This window comes from Mesoplodon bidens (assembly GCF_964165515.1).
Source record: "Mesoplodon bidens genome assembly, chromosome: 7".
In the NCBI taxonomy this organism is placed as follows: Eukaryota; Metazoa; Chordata; class Mammalia; order Artiodactyla; family Ziphiidae; genus Mesoplodon; species Mesoplodon bidens.
In genome coordinates, this window is record NC_138164.1 from 37,166,347 (window position 1) to 37,190,993 (window position 24,647).

General features: G+C 38.3%; 2 protein-coding genes and 1 pseudogene across 3 annotated transcripts in view; 2 read left to right on the plus strand and 1 right to left on the minus strand.

Moving 5' to 3' along the window:
- The window catches only part of LOC308620761 (uncharacterized protein), a gene marked incomplete at its 3' end in the record, with an annotated part of 448,069 nt that overhangs the window by 147,404 nt on the left and 276,018 nt on the right, over positions 1-24,647 (minus strand). The window lies entirely within an intron of this gene.
- LOC308620057 (centrosomal protein of 78 kDa-like) overlaps positions 1-24,647 on the plus strand; it is a 220,436-nt pseudogene that overhangs the window by 31,020 nt on the left and 164,769 nt on the right. The window lies entirely within an intron of this gene.
- LOC308619856 (eukaryotic translation initiation factor 1) lies at positions 7,426-8,528 on the plus strand. Its single transcript, XM_081239082.1, has one exon. The coding sequence runs from the start codon at positions 7,532-7,534 to the stop codon at positions 7,871-7,873; it is 342 nt and encodes a 113-aa protein (XP_081095208.1). The 5' UTR covers positions 7,426-7,531; the 3' UTR covers positions 7,874-8,528.

Consider the following 24,647-nt stretch of genomic DNA (forward strand, 5'->3'; position numbering starts at 1 on the left):
TAGGCATGCGGGCCTCAGTAGTTGCGGGTCGTGGGCTCAGTAGTTGTGGCACGCAGGCTCTAGAGCGCAGGCTCAGTAGTTGTGGTGCACGGGCTTAGTTGCTCCGCAGCATGTGGCATCTTCCCGGACCAGTGTTCGAACCCGTGTGCCCACCATTGGCAGGCGGATTGTTAACCAGTGTGCGACCAGGGAAGTCCGAGAGCCTGGTTTTAAATGCATTGTCAGAGCACGTGGCTCAGTGACTCGGGGAAGGGGGACGGCCCTCAAGTGCCCAGGACTTGGGTAGCTGCAGAGGTTGGCGAGGCTCTCAGAGCAGCGTGAGGTGGACTGGATGAGGCTCCTGAGGTGCTGGTAAGGACCTCCTTCCTTAGGATGTGGGCCTCCCGTCAGGAAGAGTGGGACGTGAAGGCAGGCAGACCCTGAGTTTGACTGAAGAGCCTCCCCTCTGTGCTGGTTTTGGTTTCTTCCTGTAGAGAAACTGAAACCTTGTAATTGGGACAGTGAGTCATCTGATCAAAAGATGTCATGTGTAGAGACTGTGGACGGCATGAAACGCGGGGTGGGGTGCGGTGGGTCAAGTCAGGGGGACTCTGGGCTCCAGCGCGATGCCCGACAGGAAGGGGCGAGGCCGCGGCGTGTTCCCGCTCATCCTAGGCCCCGGTAAGCAGTATGGATGTTCCCTTGGGGTTTTTCTGAATCGTGAATGAGGTTGAGAGTATTGTCACGTGCTTAGAGCCGTTTCTTCTTTTTAATTGGTGGACAGTCTTTAGCGCAGCTTTAGGGTTATAGGAGAATCAGAATCGAGCAGACAGCGCTTTCCTATACCCGTCCCTCTGGGTTCCCTCCCTTGGTAACGTCTCTGGCCTGTGTGGCGCGTCCTCTCAGTGATGGATCGGCATTGACACCTAATTCTCCCCTGGAGTCTGTAGTTTATATCAAGGCTCACTCTCTGTGTCCTACTGTTCAGGTTTGGACAGGTGTGATGACCTGCAGCCACCACTGCAGTGCCACCCAGAACCATTTCACTGCCTGAAACATCCCTGGGGGCCACCTTCCCTACCAGTGCCCTACCAGAACATCCTACCAGTGCCCCCAAGCCCCCGACAGCTGCTGGTCTTGTTACTGTCTGTGTATTTTTGCCCTTTCGAGAATGTCACGTAGTTGGAGTCCTTCATTCTGTGGTCTTTTCAGACTGGTGTCTTTCTGTTTTTGTATGAAGGGCCTGTTCATGTCCACTGCCCGTCTTACTGCCCCAATGCTTTCCTGTGGTTTTTTTTTTTTTTTTTTTCTGTGCGCGCGCCTCTCACTGTTGTCTCCTCTCCTGCTTCGGAGCTCAGGCTCCGGACGTGCAGGCTCAGCAGCCATGGCTCAAGGGCCCAGCCGATCCGCGGCATGTGGGATCCTCCCGGTCCGGGGCACGAACCCATGTCCCCTGCATCGTTTGGCACTGGAAGGCTTCCAGAAGCCTCCCCCTTCCATTGCAGCTGAGGAAGCAGCTCCTCAGCTGAAGGTGTGGGTGAGGTTGGGGGTTTGAGAATAGGCAGTTGGAAGAACTCCTCAGTCTGGAAGACACGATGTGGGAGGGAGTCTGAGTAGCTCATGTAACGTGTGTATAGATTATTCACTAAATCTTGAGTTAGCTCTTAAGATTGAGAAGAAGCAGCATTAGGGAATAATAAGCGAGCTGTCCTCCACATCCTAAGACACGGTACCAACTGAGACTATAAATCTGCAGGTCCAGATTCATTCACAGATGGTAGGCTGATGGGAAGCTGTTAGCCAGAGTTAGGGGGTTAGGGAGCAAATCCCCAACTTAGATTCTGTAGAGGGTAACAACCTGCCTCTCTCATGCAGGGGGAGATGGAATTCTCAGCTCCATGCCTCAGGACTCCGGTCCATTATCATGGCTGTTGTAATCTGTTTCTGAAGTGGTCTTTTCTACAACATTGAAAAAAGTGACTGCATTATCCTGAACATTTTTATCAAGTAACAAATCAGCTGATATAAATGCATAAAGTTGGCTGAAAGCAGGCCAGGATTTCAAAGCCCCTTCGGCATGTCTAGGTTGGGCACACGTCATGGAGCCTAAGAGTTTATTTAGATGGGGAATCTTAAAAAGCTGCGACTAAAAGTGACCATGAAATCATCAAACTTTTAAGTTTGAAAAAGGCTCATTCTTTTTCATATGTAAAAAAACATTAAGTGAGTCATTACAAGAGCTTTTTAAAAAGCCTCCTGTCAAGAGAGTGACAGATACAGAACTTTAAACCCATGCCTCTGGGGCCAGTGCTCTTTCTGTCATAAAATGTTTCTCCCTAACATTTGATGAATCAAAACATACACACACACACACACACATACACACACACACACACACAATGTTAAGACCCAGTGTTCACTCTTCAACTTGCTTTCAACCATATGGAAACTTTATGGATTGAGTCTTTCAGATATTATTTCAGAGCAGATAAGCCAAACGCTATTTCTCTCACCTGGCTCCAAGCACTGTTTAGTCTTCTCCAACTGGGTGTAATTATTCACTAGGGATCTCACCTATTGTTCAACACTCAAACTTGTGATGGCCATGCTGTGGACTCCATTGTCTTGAGAGGAAAGTTTACACACCAAAACATTTGGGTGGGTGAAAGGAACACAGGAGAGGAGACTAGAGGAAAGGTATCGGTGAATATGTAGTGAGTTGTTGCTTTTCTACCTTGATTATGCCTGAATGGCTATTTTTATTAACATGAGCTTGTGCTACATGCTTGATGCATGACACACGCAGACTCCCTTAACTTAGAACATAATTGTGGCACATGTATCTCCAGCTACAAATATAGATACCAAAGAGCCTAAGGAGCTCTGAGAGTCACATACCTTCATTTATTTTTTTGACTTTTTCTTCTTTTGTGAGAATTGAATAGAAATAAAAGCTAAAAAGTATCCCTTATTCACCTAGCAATTTCTTCTCATCTTCCTTTTCTCAGGTAACATCTCTAGGAATCCTCCCATACCCAGGAAATATAGTTTCTCCTGCTCTTTACAATCAAAACCCCCTGGGCAACCCTTTCTCATACCTTTTATACTAGGGTGTTGAATTGTGGATTTACTTGTCTGAATCTTCTTGAACCTGTGAGAAATTGAGTGCAGGGGCTGAATCTTCCAACAGTGTATCTTCCAGTGCCAAGCACGAAAGAGTCAACTAACATGTAGCTTTAAAAAAAAAGTATCTTGTACATATTGTAAGTGTTCAATACATTTGTACATCAAATACATGAAATAATCAAGGCTGAGAAATATGATAGGAAAAATTAATATTAAGGAGGATTTATAAATGAGTAGAAAGGGGATTTTAGGGAAGAAATCATGATTTAAGATTATTGGTTTTTTTGAACCTGGTATATGTTGCGGATTGCTATAGAAGAAAAGGCAGTTCAGTACTTTGAAAATGTGTGAAGTCTATATTCATTAGTTCATCAGCTAAAATAAGGTGGTATGTCCATAGCTGCTCATCTTTCAAAAATTTTCATAAATGTCAACTTGTTGAAAATATTTTTGAAACTAATTTTTCTTTACCTTTTAAATTCTCTTGGAATTAAACATGGTGATTTACCACTAAGGCCTTCAAGATGTATTAATTTATTTAGGCCACCATAATAAATTTGAGAGAGTCTTTGTACAGAGATGCATTTTAAAAAACACAGTTAATCACCCAAAAGTAATTTATAAAGGAATTCAAATTTTAACCATTACTCATAAAAAAAGGTGAAAAAAGGAATTAAATTCATAAAAAGTTGAACATTCTTAAATCTTCATCCCCCTACTCAATTTTCTTGTAGTTCACAGTGCTGCAGAATTCCTAATGCAGAAATCCTCAATTATATCCAGCACTTTTTGGCTTTTCCCTTTTCTTTACAAACCCTCCATTATTTTCTTTTTCTTTTTTTTAAATATCTTTTTTGGAGTATAATTGCTTTACAATGGTGTGTTAGTTTCTGCTGTATAACAGAGTGAATCAGCTATATGTATACATATATCCCCATATCCCCTCCCTCTTGCGTCTCCCTCCCACCCTCCCTATCCCAGCCCTCCAGGCTGTCACCAAGCACCGAGCTGATCTCCCTGTGCTATGCGGCCGCTTCCCACTAGCTCTCTATTATTCTGTGTTTGGTAGTGTATCTATGTCCATGCTACTCTCTCACAGCGTCCCAGCCTAACCTTCCCCCTTCCTTGTGTCCTCAAGTCCATTCTCCACATCTGTGTGTTTATTCCTGTCCTGCTCCTTGGTTTATCCGAACCTTTCTCTTTTTTTTTAGATTCCATATATATGTGTTAGCATACAGTATTTGTTTTTCTCTTTCTGACTTCCTTCACTCTGTATGACAGACTCTAGCTTCATCCACCTCACTACAAATAACTCAATTTCATTTCTTTCTATGGCTGAGTAATATTCCATTGTATATATGTGCCACATCTTCTTTATCCATTCATCTGTTGATGGACACTTAGGTTGCTTCCATGTCCTGGCTATTGTAAATACAGCTGCAATGAACATTGTGGTCCATGACTCTTTTTGAATTATTTTTTTCTCAGGGTATATGCCCAGTAGTGGGATTGCTAGGTCGTATGGTAGTTCTATTTTTTAGTTTTTTAAGGAACCTCCATACTGTTCTCCATACTGGCTGTACCAATTTACAGTCCCACCGACAGTGTAGGAGGGTTCCCTTTTCTCCACACCCTCTCCAGCATTTATTGTCTGTAGATTTTTTTTTTTTAGTTTCTGCTTTATAACAAAGTGAATCAGTCATACATATACATGTGTTCCCACATCCCTTCCCTCTTGCGTCTCCCTCCCTCCCTCCCTCCCTATCCCACTCCTCCAGGCTGTCACCAAGCACCGAGCTGATCTCCCTGTGCTATGCGGCCGCTTCCCACTAGCTCTCTATTATTCTGTATTTGGTAGTGTATATATGTCCATGCTACTCTCTCACAGCGTCCCAGCCTAACCTTCCCCCTTCCTTGTGTCCTCAAGTCCATTCTCTACATCTGTGTGTTTATTCCTGTCCTGCTCCTTGGTTTATCGGAACCTTTCTTTTTTTTTTTAGATTCCATGTATATGTGTTAGCATACAGTATTTGTTTTTCTCTTTCTGACTTCCTTCACTCTGTATGACAGACTCTAGGTCCATCCACCTCACTACAAATAACTCAATTTCGTTTCTTTCTATGGCTGAGTAATATTCCATTGTATATATGTGCCACACCTTCTTTATCCATTCATCTGTTGATGGACATTTAGGTTGCTTCCATGTCGTGGCTATTGTAAATACAGCTGCAATGAACATTGTGGTCCATGACTCTTTTTGAATTATGGCTTTCTCAGTGTATATGCCCAGTAGTGAGATTGCTGGGTCGTATGGTAGTTCTCTTTTTTAGTTTTTTAGGGAACCTCCATACTGTTCTCCATAGTGGCTCTACCAATTTACAGTCCCACCAACAGTGTAGGAGGGTTCCCTTTTCTCCACACCCTCTCCAGCATTTATTGTCTGTAGATTTTTTGATGATGGCCATTCTGACCGGTGTGAGGTGATACCTCATTGTAGCTTTGATTTGCATTTCTCTAATGATTAGTGATGCTGAGCATCGTTTCATGTGTTTGTTGGCAATCTGTATGTCTTCTTTGGAGAAATGTCTATTTAGGCCTTACGCCCATTTTTGGATTAGTTTGTTTGTTTTTTTGATATTGAGCTGTGTGAGCTGCTTGCAAATTTTAGAGATTAATCCTTTGTTAGTTGCTTCATTTGCACATATTTTCTCCCATTCTGAGGGTTGTTTTTTCGTCTTGTTTATGGTTTCCATTGCTGTGCAAAAGCCCCATAGCAGTATTGTGAGTGTCACTGAAGCAGACTTGGGTCCACTTATCCACGTGCAATAAACCCAATCTACTGACACTGGGTTGTGGTGAAATAAAGTGCCGTGTTTTATTGTAAGGCACCATACAAAGAGTCCGGACAGCTAGTACTCAAAAAGCCTCATTTTCCTGATGGGTTTCAGCAAAGTGTTTTTAGAGGCAAGGTGAGGGAGGGGAGTCCCAGGGTATGTGATCAGCTTGTGCACAGTTCTCTGTTTGGTTGATGGTGAGGTTTCAGGACAGTGTCACAGGGGTTAACGTCATCAATTCTTTGGCTCCAGTAGGCCTGGGGGCTATGTGCTCATGGTCATTAAGTAGTTAACCTTCCATTTGGTGGGAGTTTTAGCATCTGTAAAGCAGGAAATGTGCATCAAATACTGTTATCTATGTACTTCAGAGAGGAGCTAAAGTAGAGGATATGGGGGAGGGGTCTATCCTAGGAAGGCCCCATAGGGTCCTCCTCTGTTATATGAGCCCTGATGTTCTTTCCAAAATCCTCTTAAAGTTGAAGACAGACAGATTGGGTTTCCATTTTTTTGCTACCAAAAGCATCCTAACTTATACACTTGGCATAAAAATACTCTACTAATTTGGTACCTGCTCAGAGGTCTTGCTCAGGGCTGTACACAACTCCAGCTTGTGTCATTCACATTGACATTATTATGAATGGTACCCACTGGAGTTGTGCAGTCCCCAACTTTCATAGTTGTAAAAGGCTGTGCTGCTTTGTATCTGCTCATCTTTCCAGCTCCCCTTCAGTTGTCTTACATATGTGAGCTACAGTTGAGTCAGTTCCAACTACTTTTGCTCTCCAGAGGAACCATGGTATTACTTGGGGTTTTTGTGATCACTTTGTTCCCAATGCCAAATACAGATTCTTCACAGTTTGTTCATCTGACAGAGTCGTGTTTATTCTTTGATGGTCTTCTCAGATATCACCTTTACTCTAAAACTTTTCTGGTCACATCATTTTCCTGCCATAGACCCTAGGCACTCATAGTAAATGACTTTATCAAATGTAAACATAGCACTTTGTGTACATTTCTATCAATGCATCTCATGATGGTTTTTTATGTTAGTCTTCTGTACTGACCTATGTGCTTTTTGAGCAAACAGATTTTTCTAATTGTGGCCTAGTAGAGGAAACCCTAGCACACAGCAGATGCTTAAAGGACTCTCTCTTTGTGGACTGTTTAATGTATTCATTAACACTCATAATTCACTGAATGAACCAAATCATTTAATATTTACAGTTTTCCACAGCAAGATCTTTTTCGACCCACCGCGTAGAGTAATGAAAACAAAAACAAAAATAAATAAATGGGACCTAATGAAACTTAGAAGCTTTTGCACAGCAAAGGAAACCATAAACAAAATGAAAAGACAACCCTCAGAATGGGAGAAAATATTTTCAAATAAAGCAACTGACAAGGGATTAATCTCCAAAATACACAAACAGCTCATTCAGCTCAATATCAAAAAGACAAACAACCCAATCAAAAAATGGGTGGGGCCTTCCCCTCGAGCCCCTTCGCTTCCCGACGCTCCGTCCCCCCCGCCTGCCTTCTCCAGCCGCCGCCTTCCGCAGGCCGTTTCCACCGAGGAAAAGGAATCGTATCGTATGTCCGCTATCCAGAACCTCCACTCTTTTGACCCCTTTGCTGATGCAAGTAAGGGTGATGATCTGCTTCCTGCTGGCACTGAGGATTATATCCATATAAGAATTCAACAGAGAAACGGCAGGAAGACCCTTACTACTGTCCAAGGGATCGCTGATGATTACGATAAAAAGAAACTAGTGAAGGCGTTTAAGAAGAAATTTGCCTGCAATGGTACTGTAATTGAGCATCCAGAATATGGAGAAGTAATTCAGCTGCAGGGTGACCAGCGCAAGAACATATGCCAGTTCCTCGTAGAGATTGGACTGGCTAAGGACGATCAGCTGAAGGTTCATGGGTTTTAAATGCTCCTGGCTCAGTGACGCTTAAGTGAGGATTTCCATGCAATGAGTAGAATTTTCCTCTGTCCCTTGTCACAAGTTTAAAAACCTCACAGCTTGTGTAATGTAACCATTTGGGGTCCACTTTTAACTTGGACTAGTGTAACTCCTTCATGCAATAAACTGAAAAGAGCCTTGCTGTCTAGTCTTGAAGTCCCTCATTTAAACAGAGGTCAAGCAGTAGGCACCTGGCAGTGTCCAGCCTGAAACAAAGAATAACAGTGATGTTTCAGCCAAGTCCAGAGCCCTAAGATCACAGACGGCTATGTCTGGCCAGAAGCTCCTCAGCAATCCCTCTACAGAGTTCCCTGCCCTAAGAGAATGTCGCCACCTGAACAGCCCTCGGTGACGCTGAGAGTGGAGTATGGGGTGAGGCAGCGACGGCAGCTATACTGCTAGAGGGAGTCTTTGATCATCAGGGGAAAGATCCCCTGGTATCTCCAACGTGACCAGGTGGACAGAGCTTAGAGCAGCCACCTTCCTTCTATTGAGGTGACAGGACAGCTGGCTTGCCACCAAGGTCTTTTTGCCCAGACATATCCTAGGTGATCAATGTCCAAACTAGAATGTGAGGCCAACCTTCTATCAAGAGTTAAACTTTTGACAAGGGAACAAATTTCGAACGGACGTATCAGTCATGTAGCTGTAGAGCTCGCAACTTACTAGCAACAGCTGCCCAATGCCATGTGAAGTAACAAACTGGTTTTTGGTTTTTTGGGGTTTTTTTTTCCCCCTTCAGTTTTAATGTTATGTAATGTATTTAAACCCTTATTTAAATAAAACTTGTTTTCAGAAACAAACAAAAAAAAAAAACAAAAAAAAAATGGGTGGAAGACCTAGATAGACATTTCTCCAAAGAAGACATACAGGTGGCCAAGAAACACATGAAAAGATGCTCAGCATCACTAATCATTAGAGAAATGCAAATCAAAATGACAGTGAAGTATCACCTCATACCAGTCAGAATGGCCATCATCAAAAAATCTACAGACAATAAATGCTGGAGAGGGTGTGGAGAAAAGGGTACCCTCCAACACTGTTGGTGGAACTGTAAATTGGTAGAGCCACTATGGAGAACAGTATGGAGATTCCTTAAAAAACTAAAGATAGAGCTACCATATGACCTAGCAATCCCACTCCTAGGCACATATCCAAAGAAAACCATAATTCGAAAGGATGAATGCACCCCAATGTTCACTGCAGCACTATTTATAATAGCCAGCACGTGGAAGGAACCTAAATGTCCATCAACAGAAGAATGGATAAAGAAGATGTGGTACATATATACAATGGAATATTCCTCAGCCATAAAAAGGAATGAAATAGTGCCATTTGCAGAGATGTGGTTGGAGCTAGAGATTGTCATACAGAGTGAAGTAAGTCAGACAGAGAAAGACAAATATTGTACAGTACCATTTATGTGTGGAATCTAGAAAAATGGTAGAGATGAACTTACTTGCAAAGCAGAAATAGAGTCACAGATGTAGAGAACAACCTTACGGTTACCAAGGGGGGAAGGGGTGGGTGGGATGAATTGGGAGATTGGGACTGACATATATCACTACTATGTATAAAATAGGTAACTAATGAGAACCTACTGTATATCACAGGGAACTCTACTCAGTGCTCTGTGGTGACCTAAATGGGAAGGAAATCTAAAAAAGAGCAGATATATGTATATGTATGACTGATTCACTTTGCTGTACAGCAAGAAACTAACACAACATTGTAAAAGAACTATACTCCAATAAAAATCAAATAAAAATTTTAGAGTTTTCAATCTCCCATTACCACATATATCCAGATGCAGCAATATTTACTTCTTCTATCAGTTGCCAATGTCAACTAAAAAAACCCAAACAATAGCAGCGTAGTAAGGAGAAACTTTACTCAAAAGGGTAAGTGCGAGGAGGGGCCTATTGCAATTGGGGGAGGAGAACTATCGCATTAGGGAGAATGCTGTGACCCTAAGATCTGCAAGCCTCTCAGTGGTTAGTCAAAAGGGGTTTTTCTTCTCTTGAGAGGAAGTAACAAGGGTATTAAGGGTAGGGTGTGGGCAAATGGGATAAAAGAGTAGCTTGAGTGGATGGTAGATCAGAGAATATTTTACCCTGAGGTCAGCCTGTTCTTAGGAGAGATTATCTGTTGACTCAGTCTGACAGTGAGTCCGAGTTCTGGAGCCTGGAGGAAGGAGTGAAACTTTACAGTTTGATTAATAAGCAGTTTGTTCCAATTGATTAGTAGGAATAAACACTTCAGATGATAATTTATGAGACAAAAAAATGGCAATTTGGAATATCTTTGTCTGGCATTGCCATAGGTAAACAAGAGGAGGCATCTGTGGTGGTTCTTAGGAATAAGCTGTTTTCCACAACACAAAGGGCAGAGGGATATCTTGACTTTTGCTGTTTTCCAGGATTCGAGGGCTCAGGTAAAATTCCACATTGTCACTAATAATAGTTTTCAGTATCGAAGGACACAATTAGACTATATAAAACTTTATTTTCTTTTCCAGTGGTCATCACACAGCCAAGCAAATGTATCCACTTGTTAAATTTAATTACCTTTTATCTTAGAGAGTTCCCCCAAATTAAATAGGTCGGAAATTTTTATAAAGAATCAAATATTGCTTTCCTGTCTGAAAAGTGTGGACTGAGTATCAGAGACTTATCAGATTCCTTTCAAGCTAAAGTCACCTTCATTCACTTGATAAGACTGTAGAGGGCACAGTTGGACTGAAACAAAGCTTGAGTGAAAGAGTGTGAGAACTTCATTACACCCAGCTAATACCCACCTGTGTGCTGTCAGTGATTCATATCTGCCTTTCAGAGCAAAGGTCTTTTAAAAAATCTTTTTGAAAGAGGGTTTTCTTATTTGTCACTTTACTTTCTTTTTAATTAATCCTGACAACATTTCATGTGAGAAAGTGTGTTTGAAGAGATAGAATTATAAATGAGTCCAGCATTATTGTTATAGTCCCTGTATTAAAATGTTACTGTAAGCTAAGGCAAGGAAGTCAAAGATAGTAGATTAAGAGAAAACTGCTGGGGAAATGAGCAAGCATTATTAAAAACAAGTGACAGGTTTGTATTACTCTATTGGAAGGAGCATATAGTAGTGGAAAGACTAAGGAATTAGTTGGGCTATCCGTAAGCTATTTGAAGCACAGCTTTTTCCAAAGCTAAGTAAAGTTTTGTCTAATCATCAGCTAATTTGTGGTTTCAAAATCCTGTAGTGTTCTTGATGCAGTTACCACCAAAATGAAGCATGCCCTTCTTCCTAATGGTCTACTCCTCCCCTTCCTTGTACTATATGTGCAAAACAAATGACATATACGAACCCTTTATGTTCTCTTTTCACCCTGCTTTCATTCCACATTGCACCAAGATTTCATTTTCCACATCAGTAATGGCTTTATAATTTCCAAATTCAAAGGTTTTTCTTCTGTCTCATTTACCTTAAAATCTCAATTGCCTTTGATTTTTTGCTCCTCACAGATGACTCTTATCTTTTTGCTGGAATTGTGTTGACTATGTACTACCTGTTACTCTTTTCACATATTTAGCAAATCAGTTTGTTAGTTTGAGTGCTTCTTTTTGATTTTTCCCATTCCATTATTTTGGGAATTCACCATACTTCTGTATTTTGTGTGCTGGTTCTCCTCTATCAGACTATTGATTGAATTTTATGTTTCCAGCTAAAACCTGCCATTGGATTGGCTATTACCTCAGTGGGAAATGGCTATGGTATCCATGTAATGTACTCTCACTAAAGCCCCAACTTTGTATTGCTAATTGCCTTCTAAATATTCATAAATGGATGTCTTGCTGTTCCTTGAAAGATAGCTATTCAAAATCATTTTTCTCTCCAAACCTAGTCCCTCTTTCTGATTTTCTCATTCTTCTATCTCTGCCATAGCGTTTAGATAGAAAAAAATTTGACTGTTTTTTCAACTAACACTCTGTAGGCTCCTTGCTATCCTCCTAGGCCAGGTCTTTGGGCCAAGGTAACTAGTGTCTGGATCCATTAGAAAGTCCAAGGGGGCAGAATTTTCTTTATGCTTTGTTCATTAATGTAGCCTAATCACAAAGGATGATAACTAGCTCAATTAATATTCATTAATAAATGAATGAGCCCAAATACCCAAAGTTAGGTTCTCCTATTATTTATTTTACATTAATTACCAGATGAATATTTTTAATACCACTTTTGTATTGCTGCTTTTCTGATCAGAAACTTCATTGAGTCTATTTTGTCTCTTTTTTTCTGACTTTTGAGATTGTCCATTTTTCTATTCTAAGGAGGTCCTAAGAAAGTGAATTAATGTTGTGGGTAAGAGTGAACGTACTGGAGTTAAACAGCCTGAGTTTGATTATTGTTCTTTCATTTACTAACTGGGACAGGTATTTAATTTTTCTGTGCCTCAGTTTCTACGTCTTTAAAATTGAGATAATGATCACTGGATTGATGTTACGATGAAATAAGTTAGTGTGTCTTAAGCACTCAAACAGTGCCTGGTATTTAATGAATGCTCAATATGCATTATTATTATTATTATTATTATAAACCTCTACATTTGAAAAGCGTCTGTACAGTCAGTGACATCCAGATGTTTAATAGAACATATCCCATCTTTCAAACAAAATTTTACATGTAATCCCAATAACTTTATGAAATACAAAATAAGTGTGGCTTTGATTATTTGTACCCTCCGCTCTTTCATAAACTCATAAATGTCCTTGACAAAATCCCCAAACTCCAAGAACTACAATTTAAAAACCCCTGGTCTCAGTAACTTTTTTTCTTTTTTTTTAATATTTATTTTTTTGGCTGCACTGGGTCTTAGTTGTGGCATGCAGACTTCTTAGTTGTGGCATGCGGAATCTTAGTTGCAGAATGTGGACTCTTAGTTGCAGCATGCATGCGGGATCTAGTTCCCTGACCAGGGATCAAACCCGGGCCCCCTGCATTGGGAGCACAGGGTCTTACCCACTGGACAACCAGAGAAGTCCCTGGTCTCAGTAACTTTTGATGTAAGTATTTACTGATTGACTAAGTCATGTTGAAAACCATTAGATTGTAGAAAGAGCAGGCATTTTAATAATACATCTATTATATTGCCTGTCTCAAGTGAGGGTATTGTAAGACAAGGAAGTTACATTTGAAAATATTATGTAACACAGACAATTTATATCTATTTTAGTAAATTTAGATCAAAGGAATAAACTTTTTTTATAATAAATGAGGGGTAAGTTTGAATTACAAATCATACTTAAGGAATCAAAGTGTTGTGTTATTATAATTGTCATATATAGAATAAATTATTTGCCCTTTGAGCATTTGGAGATGACTTAAAACATTATTTGTTTCTGAACTAAACCTAAAAGATGTAAAAAACATTTTCTAAATGATAATATTGATATTAACACTACTTATCCTTTTACTTTCAACTCTGTAAGCTTAGTAAAACTTCAGTCTTTATTGATATCCCCATATCTAAAAGATATTTATCTCTACTGCTTAACTGGAAATTTTTGAGAAAAAATTAATTGATGTTATTAAAAGAAAGGTGTCATCTAAAATTATACTGTCTTATTCTTAGAAAGAATTTGCTGAGTGATCCAATGAACATCTGACTAAGAGTCATGTACTCTTAAAGGGGTTGAGAACAGGTTCATGAGATATTTGAGTCCCTTCATTTTACAAATGAGAAAAATATGAGCCTGCTTAGCTAAGGAATTTACCAAAGATAGATGATTGCATATTAAATATTAAGAAGTATTAAAATCTCTGTTCTCAATCCAGTACTCTTTCCACCATTTGGAAAATTAATCATACAGTCTCAAACATCAAAATATTTTTTCCTGTATCCAAAAGAGAACAGAATGTCATGTTTTAGAATCCAGATGTCATATCAACTTAAAAAGCAACATAAAAAACAATTGTAAAGTAAAACTTTGGATTAAGCAGATGATGACTGCTTGATTGGTAGTGGCTTATACTGGAATATAAAGTAAATCAGTAAGCAGAAATACTGCAGTCATCTGTTTTTCTGAATGTCAATCAACAGAGCTGTTCTAAGAAGGATTGAGAAATAGCAAAAGGCTGGTCTTTCTCCAATCTGTGGTTGTCTTTATTGAACTCATTTTCTTTTTTCCTTGCCCTTTTTGGTGCCTCTTATCTCTGTTCTCTCCTTCTCCTACCAAAACTTCTTCTAGGAAACTTGTATCAAACTTGTACTGAAATGTAAATGGCTTACAAGCCTTAAGGTGCTGCCTCTCCCAGGGAAGTGTGAGGAGTGAGATTGAAGAGGGGCAAAGAAAGGTAAAGTTATAGAATGTATATCTAAATATGAAATTTTAAGCATCAATGAGGAAGAGAGTAGCAGTTTTAAATTGTAGGAGGACACACTTCCCAGTGATTTTAAAACCATTGTTAATCTCCCCAAAGAAATAAAAACCAAACAGACAAACAAATATGCAACAAATATAACAGCCAAACACAAAAACAAAAATAAAAAACCCCAAATTAATGGGACTTGACTATGTTGAAACTGAGATTAATATGTGGAGTATTGATTTCTCTAATAAGTTGAGTCCCTCAGTCCATGAACATGGTATATCCCTTTATCTAGGTATTCTTTAATTTTTCTCAGTACTGCTTCATAATTTTGCATATAGAAGTCTTCGTATCTCTCATTAGATTTATTTTTATGTGTTTCACTTTTTAGATATTACCATCAAGAGCATCGTTTTCTGAATATCCTATTTGCTGTTGGTCTGTACAAATACAATTGATTTTTAAACCTATTGACCTTGGATTCAGCAACCTTGTTAAATTATCTTATTCAAATGGCTTACCTGTAGAATTTGTTTCAAATACCATAAGGATTAAAAGATCAATTCTCTAAAACAATGTAATAAATCTAAGATTTCATACAAACGGTAATGTTTTTAAAAATTCATACAGCAAAACTTGACAGGAAAAGAAGAATAAATATGTAAATCCACAATCATCGTGGGAGATTTTAACACAACTCCCTCAGTAGTAGGTAGAACAACCAGCCAAAAGTCCATGGAAGATTTTTAACACAAATATCAAACTTGATCAATTTGAAATATATAAAACGCTCTATGCAACAATGATGGAAATCACACTTTTCACAAGTATATATAGACTATATTACAAAATTACTTATATGGTTGTACATAAAGCAAGTCTCAACATATTTCAAAGACTGAAATACAATAAAATATGCTTTCTGACCATTGAGATGTTGAGTTAGAAATCAGTAACAAAAATTATTTTAAAATAGATCCAAATGTTCAGGAATTAAGCATTTTACTTTAATAATCCACAAAGAAGAAATCACAATTAGCATAAGAAAAGCAAAATTTTAGCTATACTCCCATGGTTTATTACATATGTGTGTACTCTAACACCATCACAGTTTCCCCCACAAGCATATGCACTAACAGAGTTTGTATCCTATCTATCTAGTTTCCTTTAGGGTCTGATAAGGCCAGTTGAAGATGCTTACTAAATGCTAATTGGGTGTATCGGCAGAACTCTTGGTTTTAAGCAACATGATATGACTTAGATAACTTTAAGAAAATGAATTTATTACAGTGATACAGAGTAGCTCACAGAATGGTTTGGAGAGTCAGAGAACCGTGGGTCTAAACGATCAGCCAGGAGAAATGTCTAAACTTATTTCATGGTCTGATGTGGTGAAGACGAGATTGCCGCTACTGCTGGATTACTTGATTACTCTGTAGATTGTAATGCTGAGCTCACAAACACAGAATTTAGATGCTGCTGGAAAGAGGGTATTGCTTCCACTAGGGTTCTTTTGTGTGACCAGTATAGACTCTACAATTACTGTTTTCCACTCACTCACTGGCAGCTTTTAATTGCAAATCTGGGGCATATGCATCCAACTGATAGAATTCCGTTTTTGTGCTAATGCCCTAGTTTCAAAGGAGGCTGAGAAAACAAGTACTTGAGATGTTTAGCTTCTATGGTGAAAGGTGGATTTGCCTCATAAAGTGGGAGATTCCTAAATCATAGGGAATGGACAAGGTTCATGCAATTTATCTATGACTTTCAGGCAGACATGGGTCTTGCCAAGACACTTTGGATAGTCTATTTACTGATCTGTAGGTTCTCTGAGCATGATGTCATTAAAATAGAGGATAAGTGTGATGTCAGAAGGTCAAGGTCTCTATGAACTAAGCTGTGATGTAGAATGAAAAAGTTGAGACAATACAGTGAAATTAATACTGCTGCCTTGTGATTTGCAAGCAAATTGTTCTGATGTTCTCAGCTTTTTAGAGTAAAGGAATAAAAGCATGTGCCTAATCAATAACTACTGATTACTTAGAAAGCAAAGCAGGTCCCTTAGAACCTTACTGATTTGTTGTAGTGAAGAGACCACATATAGAACAATGGTCTCAATTTGCTGTCTCTAGCTGATCAAATTTATAACAATCTTCTGTTTTACTCCTGAATACTCTGACTTCTACACTAGACAAATTGAAATTTTAAAAGGGAATATGATAGAAATCACCAACCCTGAATTTGTAAAATCTTCAGTAGTGAAACTAATCACTGTGATTCTCTTAGGGATTTAATCATGCTTTTGACATATTATTATAATAAATAGAGGAAGCTCTTGGGGCTTTTATTGAGCTCTTCCTAATAAAAATATTATTCCCTGAGACATGCAGCCAAGATGGTGATTCTGCTTGTGGCTGAGTGTACTACTTTAATGATATACTAAGAAACTAGTGAAATATTTATGGAATTTTGGGGCATCCTAGTAGTCCTACTGGGAGGCAGACTTAAGTCAAACTGCCATTTATCATTTCATCTTCATGTCTCCACCCTGACTAGTGGAGAATAGTGGTATCGAAGGTACCAAGAATCAATACAGGGAAGGGTAAAGAGGTTGGGATGGGAAAAATTGACTTCCATTTTCTAGGTAACTCTTCTTGGCTAAGTCATTACATGTCTCCAATCATGGCGAAAAAAATGTTACTATATATCGTAAAATTGACTTCTCTTTAGAAAGATGGCAAGTGAGGGTTGGAGAGTCCTTTCTTTATTGGAATCTACCATTATATCCTCATCCCACTACAAAGAAGTCCAGTTCTTTTTCAGTCAGTGCCCCATTCCAAGATGCCAATTAAACTCTCATAATAAAGCAGTCATCAGAATTAAATGTTTAGTGTTATTCTATCTCAACCTGTGGATGCAAGAAGTAAGACTTTTATCACATTCACAGAAAGTTAATGATATTTGGCATTATCTTGAGCTGGGAATTTAAGACTGGAATATTACATTCTTATTACATTGATTTATCCTGTTGTCTTTATTTTTAATTTATTTTATTAATGTATGAAAAGAAATTTTATTGTGGTAAGAAAACAATATGTGATCTACTCTCACATTTTTAAGTGTATAATACATCCCAGACCGGGGCTCGCACCCGTGTCATTCTATTCTTTGTTTCTACGAGTTTGACTATTTTAGATATCTCATATAAGTGGAATCATGCAGTATTTGTTCTTCTGTGACTGGCATATTTCACTTAGCATAACATCTTCAGATATATCTATGTTACTGCACATGGCAGATTTTCCTTCTTTTTTAAGGCTGGACAATATTCTATTGTATGTATATATCACATTTTAAAAATGTATTCATCCATCAATGGATATTTACGTTTTGTCCATATCTTGGCTATCATGAATAATGCTACAGTGAGCATGGTAGTGCAGAAATATCTTTTAGATCTTGATTTCAAATCTTTAGACTATCTACAGAGAAGTGACGTTGCTGGGTCACGTGATAATTCTATTTTTAAGGTTTTCAAGACCCTCCATACTATTTCATAGCAACTGTACCATTTTACATTCTTACCAACAGTACCCAGTAGTTCCAATTTCTCCACATCCTTACCAATACTTTACTTTATTTATTTTTATAATAGCCATCCTAACAGGTTCAGGATGATACCTCATTGTGTGTTTTCTTTTGTTGTTTTTTGGGGGTTGTTTTGGTCTGTGCTGTGCGGCATGTGGGATCTTAGTTCCCTGACCAGGGATTGAACCTGCACCCTCAGCAGTGAAAGCACAGAGTCTTAACCACTGGACCACCAGGGAATTCCCTCATTGTGGTTTTGATTTACATTTTCCTGATGGTTAGTGATGTTGAGCACCTTTTCATATATCTGTTGACCATTTATATATCTTCTTTGGCAAAATGTCTGTTCAAGCCCATCATTGCCCATTTTTAAATTGGGTTATTTGGGGGGTTTTTTGCTATTAAGTCATAGGAGTTTCTTATAAATTTTGAATATTAAGCCCTTATCTGATACAGGGTTTGCAAGTATTTTCTTCTCTTCCATAGGCTGCCTTTTCATTTTGTTGATTGTTTCCTTTGCTGTTCAGAAGGTTTTTAGTTTGATGTAGTTCTACTTGCCCATTTTTGCTTTGTTGCCTGTGCTTTTGGTGTCATATAGTTAGGACATCATTGCCAAAATTAGTGTCAAGGATCTTTTCCCCTATGTTTTCTTCTAGGAGTTTTACAGTTTCAGATCTTATGTTTAAGTCTTTAATCCATTTAGAGTTGATTTTTGTGTATAATACAAGAGTCCAGTTTCATTCTTTTGCATGTGGATATCCAATTTCACCAACACCATTTGTCAGTTCTGAGAAAGAACAAAGTTGGAGGCATAAGAGTTTCTGATTTCAAAAAATATATTACAAACCTACAGTACTCAAAACAGCATGGTACTGGCAAAAAGACAGACGAATGGAACAGAATAGAGAGACTAGAAATAAACATATGCATATACAGCCAACTGATCTTTGACAAAGGAGCTAAGAATACAATTGGGAAAGGATGCTCTCCCAGTGCCCTTAGAAGTAACCATGACACCCTACAGATTTGGAATATTCAGGGCCTCCATACTTTTTTAAAAGATAAATTTATTTATTTATTTTTTGCTCCATGGGGTCTTCGTTGCTGTGCACGGACGGGCTTTCTCTAGTTGTGGCGAGTGAGGGCTACTCTTCATTGCAGTGTGCGGGCTTCTCATTGCGGTGGCTTCTCTTGTTGCAGAGCACAGGCTCTAGGCTCATAGGCTTCAGTAGTTGTGGCACACAGGCTCAGTAGTTGTGGCTCGTGGGCTTAGTTGCTTCCCGGACCAGGGCTCAAACCCGTGTCCCTTGCACTGTCAGGTGGATTCCTAACCACTGCACCACCAGGGAAGTCCCAGGACCTTCATCCTTTTACATGTGAGTTACTACTTGATTTTCCCTAGTCAGGTCACTAGTAGGCTTTAAGTTCCAGGAGACTCTAAGGTTAATTTTTCTCAATTTGTTTCTTATTGCCAACTAGGGATTTACTGTCTTCAGTGCCAAGCAGGCTAGATAACTGATGGCAGTTTCCCCTATATCCTCAATGATCTGTTGTCTCTGATCTCTCCTGGTATCAATTTTTATGTTAGAGCAATAGATGACTTACTCTGGGTTAATTAAGTAGAAAATAAACTACTAAAAAGATATTGGACAGTTTATGGAATCTCTAAATAAAAGATTCAAGAACCAGCATTGGTGTTTGGAAGTTTAAACTTATGCCTAGGAATCATGCTGTAGAATTGGTCCAGGGAACAACCTAGTGCAAGAGTCACTGGGCAGAGACACTTCAGCTAGAACTACAAAGATCAATGATAGGGGATGCTAAATACAGTAATATGAATCACTGATACATTTGTTCTGGATACTGAAAACTGTGTGTGCTTTCCACTTCCAGAATATATTCTAAGCAGTCTTTTCTTCTTGTCAGTAGCTTCTAGTCCAGTCTCCAGAATGGATATAACTGATTGTCAGAGCTAAGGTCATATGCTAGCCTATGGCCCTAAAGGTTACTCAGAGATTAAGTAGCTGGCATTTTCAATCTCAATAACGAGAGACAGATTCTTCCTCATAAGATGGGGATTTCCATAACTTATATATGGGTTCATACACTGGACAAAAACGAAGAGTAGAACTCTCCATTAGAGTTCATTCATGAATAAATACCACATAAGTCATAATTTTCTTTACAATAATATTTTGGAAACAAGAATAAGGAAGTTTTATATATATATATATATATATATATATATATATATATATATATACACACACACACACACATATATATACACAGACACACACACACACATACACACATATGTATATATGGGTGTGTGTGTTTATAAATTCTGACTTTATATAAAGTAGGCCTTTGTTTTTTACTGTTACTGTTCTGAATGCAGAATGGGGATTCTTTTAGTTACAAAGAGGAAAATGAAAACTTTTTTCTGAACTAAACTACATGAAGTGTGAACATGAAGATTAACATCGTCTCTGAGGCAGGAACCTCAAAATTATACTCCTTCTCAATCAATGTTATTGTCAGTTCTTAGTTTTATTAATTATTAAAGGAAAATATATATCCAAGACATTACTGCAAATAAATATTTTAGAATATGTCTGGCTTTTCCTGTACAGTGAAAACATTTTTATAATATGAAATGTAAGAACAGATATTTTTCCAACGTAAGTTCTCGTTGCACATTCTCACATATTATAACCATATGTAATTACTGTTAAGTGAAAAGCCTGAATTAGATGAGTAAATTGTTAGAGCCAGTGGTAAGAAAATTATTATATATATTTTTAGCACAGTATTTAAATTTTATATTTAAGAAACTTTTGAGGGACTTTTCATCTAGCTAGTAAGTGAGTTAATTAAAAACAGAGGAACGTTGTGAAGAGTGACACCATGGTGTTTTTAGAATCAGAGGGGTATGAATTCCAATTATTCAATGATAATTTTTGAGATCCTACCACAGCCAGGTACATGGCTTTTACATTTTCTCTAGGAATTTCATTTTCATCATCTAAACAATAGATATAAAACATTTAACTAATGAAGTTTTTGAGAGCAGAGCAAATCTTCAAGGCAAGACACAAAAAGGTGAAAACCTTTCCAAGTAACTTGACTATGTTCCAGAGCAAAACTCAATAATATTTATAGAAATACAAAAATATTCATCACTACTACAAGGCAAAATTAATAAGTTATGGCATCCAACCAAAGATTACCAGGCATACAAAGGGTCAGGGAAAGATGAACTATAATAAGAATAATCACTTGAGAGTGACCCAAAACTGGCACAGATGTTAGAATGAGAAGATAAGGAAGTCAAAATAGCTTTTATAATTGTACCACCCATGTTAAAAAAAGTTATGTCGAAATATAGAAGATATAAAAAAGAACCCAATTTAACTTCTAGAGATGAAAGCTACAGTTATTGAGATCAAAACAAAGCAAACAAATCATTTGATAGGTTTTGTGTGTTTGAAACTTTGTTTTTTGAAAATTTGTTTCATTTGTTCTACCAGTTAGACCTGGTAGAAGAAACAGTGTTTCTGAGTAAGAGATGATAAAAATACCAGTCCTGCAGTTAGTTCACTGTCACTCTCAGAGAGCTTAAAAGAGAACTCAGTGTGGTCGAACAGTAGCCCAGAGAATAAGTTGGAGGGGGTTATTGCTGGAAGTGACAAAAGTAAGACATGTCTTACTTTGGGGTGTCTTCTGTTGTAAAAGAGGCAAGAATGAGGATGAACCATAAACTCTTCCCATGCTGAAGCCACAGAGTGAACCCATCCCATGTTATTAGAGGCCACTGATATCAGAGGCAGAAGACCAGGATCATAACTGCTAATGGGCAGCTAATTGTGCTTGTAGTCAGAGGAGGGTCTCCCTCTTTTCCCCTTTTTCTTTTTAATTCTAAACTCAGGGTTATAATTAAACAAAACAGGAATTTAGAGAAGAGCATGTGGGAAGCTTTTTGGCTATTTGGAGTTGTTGCTTTGAACAAATATCCCCCCAATAAAAATAATAACATAATAATAGTAGTACATGAAATGTCCATATATTGACTTAAATGAATTCTTTAAAATTAGATGTAGTTTTTGGTCTAGACTGCAAAAGCATTAAATTTCCCTTGTAGCAGTTACTGAAAAAAAATTAAACATTTAAATTTTTTTACTTCATCAAGATTGAATTTCTCAATCAAACCACATATGATTAACCTGGTTTTCCAATGTATCTTTTATAACAGATACATAATCTGATAATAAACATGGCATTGCTTTCTAAATTATTTTTAATGACATACATGATAGAACATGAGAGGATCTTGGCCCATTTAGCAACCCCCATACTTTTATTTTAATGGAACATATAGTTTAGGTAGAAAATATAGCCTAGTGGATTTAAAAAAAATTATCTTTGGAAATGAAAAATAATGGAACTGAAAGATTATGTATAAATTAGAGACTATAAGGATTTGATTTATTTGAAGTACAGAGTCCTTAAATTGTGCTTCTGGTTAATAAACTGGCTTTAGACATTGGACAAAGGTCTGTAATTTCTTCTACTACAGTCTGGTATTTCAAGAGCTACCAAGAAAACACTGCTGAATGGCTTTAGGTCTCAGAAGTTAAGACACAAGAGAAGTCAGATATCACCACTATGGTGGTAAATTCCCTCTATGCAAAACAATTTTAAAAAATTCCACTTCTCTCATTAGAATACCACAGTGCAGAACTTGCGTGGTGGCGCAGTGGTTAAGAATCCGCCTGCCAAGGCAGGGGACATGGGTGCGAGCCCTAGTCCAGGAAGATCCCACATGCCCAGAGCAACTAAGCCAGTGTGCCATAACTACTGAGCCTTCATGGCACAACTACTGAAGCCCACGTGTCTAGAGCCCGTGCTCCACAACAAGCGAAGACACCGCAATGAAGAGTAACCCCCACTCGCCGCCACTAGAGAAAGCCCACGCGCAGCAATGAAGACCCAACGCAGCCAAAAATAAATAAAAATTAATTAATTAAAGAAGAAAAAAAGAATACCACAGTGCAATGTCATCATCTCCTCAAGAAAAAGTGCCATATAATTCTGTTCTCTGTCTTCAGTGTTATGCAGTAAGACAAGATTTGTTTTCTCCAAGTCCCCCCTCCCTTTTTTTGGTCATTTCCCCCTCCTAGAAGAGAGCCTTAGCTTAGATGAGAAAAGAAAGTTTCTATTATCATAACACCAAATAAAGGCTATCAACATTTGCAAGGGAAATTTTGGTTGTAGATGTTTAACTGAAAGATTAAAACATATTTCCGTAGGACCTTCAAGGTACCTGACCTCTCCCACAGCGTATCTTGCTGAGAAGATGAAAGGAGCCTATTGACTGCTAATCAAGCCTTGCAGAGTAAGAAGAAAGCTGAAAAAACCAAGGTCATGGTGAAGAGGAGAAAAGTTAGGGAGAACCTACAGAGATGCAGCTTTAAGCTGAAACCTGTATAGACTTTAAATGGAAAAGAGGAAAACACTATCCGTGGTATCCACTGTTCTCTATGTGTTTTGTATCATAAAGTAGGCTTTTCTTCTAGTAACAGACCCACTTTCATGCTCTTCCAGACATTCAAGTCTACATAAATAAGGATTTATATACTTGTGGTCTTGTCTGAGATTACTGTACTGTGACATAACATATGGCTGTGCCTCCATCTAAGACTACCATAGAAATGAGCCAAGAAATACTCCACCGTTTATCTAAACTACCAGATTGTTGCTGAGGAAGGGGAGTGCTCACAGCTTTTGTAAATTGATGTAATTAATACTCTTTCAGCAGGGGAGTAACTTGAGAAAAGTAGTAATCTTGGCCTGGAAGCACTGGCGGAGAGAATGCATGGTTTAACATGAATGCCTAGGTTAATGCTTTCTTGTGAGTTTATTAGTTTCCCACAGGAAAATTTCACAAGCTGTTATCAGGCTATGAAGAGAGGGAAGAAGTCTGGGGAAGGTCATATGTGTGTCTGCATCATCCAAAATGGATGATAGAAGGGAAATTAGATTGTTTATGAAGACGGAGGAAAAGTCCCGGAATGATATGGCAATATTGATGGGGGCAATGCAGTTGATACAGTATTTGGCTCCAGCTACATTTGAAAGAGGGCTTGAAACTAGTGAAAAGACAGCCAGTAGGTACGTGAGAAGAAGAATGCATTATTTAGGAATTCATGATTCTCTGCCATTCTCAAATAATTCATTGAATAATTAATTGAGAGGATGGGTAAGGGAAATTGATTAAGCTTTAGAGAAACTCATATAAATTATTTAGTGAACAGTGTATGTTATGATTGATTTAAGAGATTTTCAAGGGTAATTTTGACTTTACTCCCTTAAACAATATTTTCCACTGACTTTAGCACCTAATCAAATATCAGAGTAATATTTGACTCCAATTTATGGACAGATTTGAATATACAAAATCTTAAGTAACCTAAGAATGGAAGGCAAGTTTAAAGAGAAGTTATAAGGTATGAATACAAATTTTTCCTCTCAATAAGCAGTGCAAAAGGAGAACTACAGCTGTAGAACCCTAGAGTTTGTAGAGCTTTTCTGTGTGATTGAGCTATCAGAGATCAATGTTTTATGGTACCATAGTAGGAAATCCTATATTATGATATCGTAGTATCGAAGTTAGTAATCTTATTCAATTGTGATGGTATTTTAAAAGACTAAGAAAATTAGGATGTGTGTGCGTTTGTACTAAAGGAAGTTGAAGAAGAAACTATTAATCATTAATTTACTATATCCCAAATTCAGAATTCAGAAGTTG

Coding starts and splice junctions, on each gene's coding strand:
- LOC308619856 (XM_081239082.1), top strand. CDS start 7,532: ATGTCCGCTATCCAGAACCTCCACTCTTTTGACCCCTTTGCTGATGCA.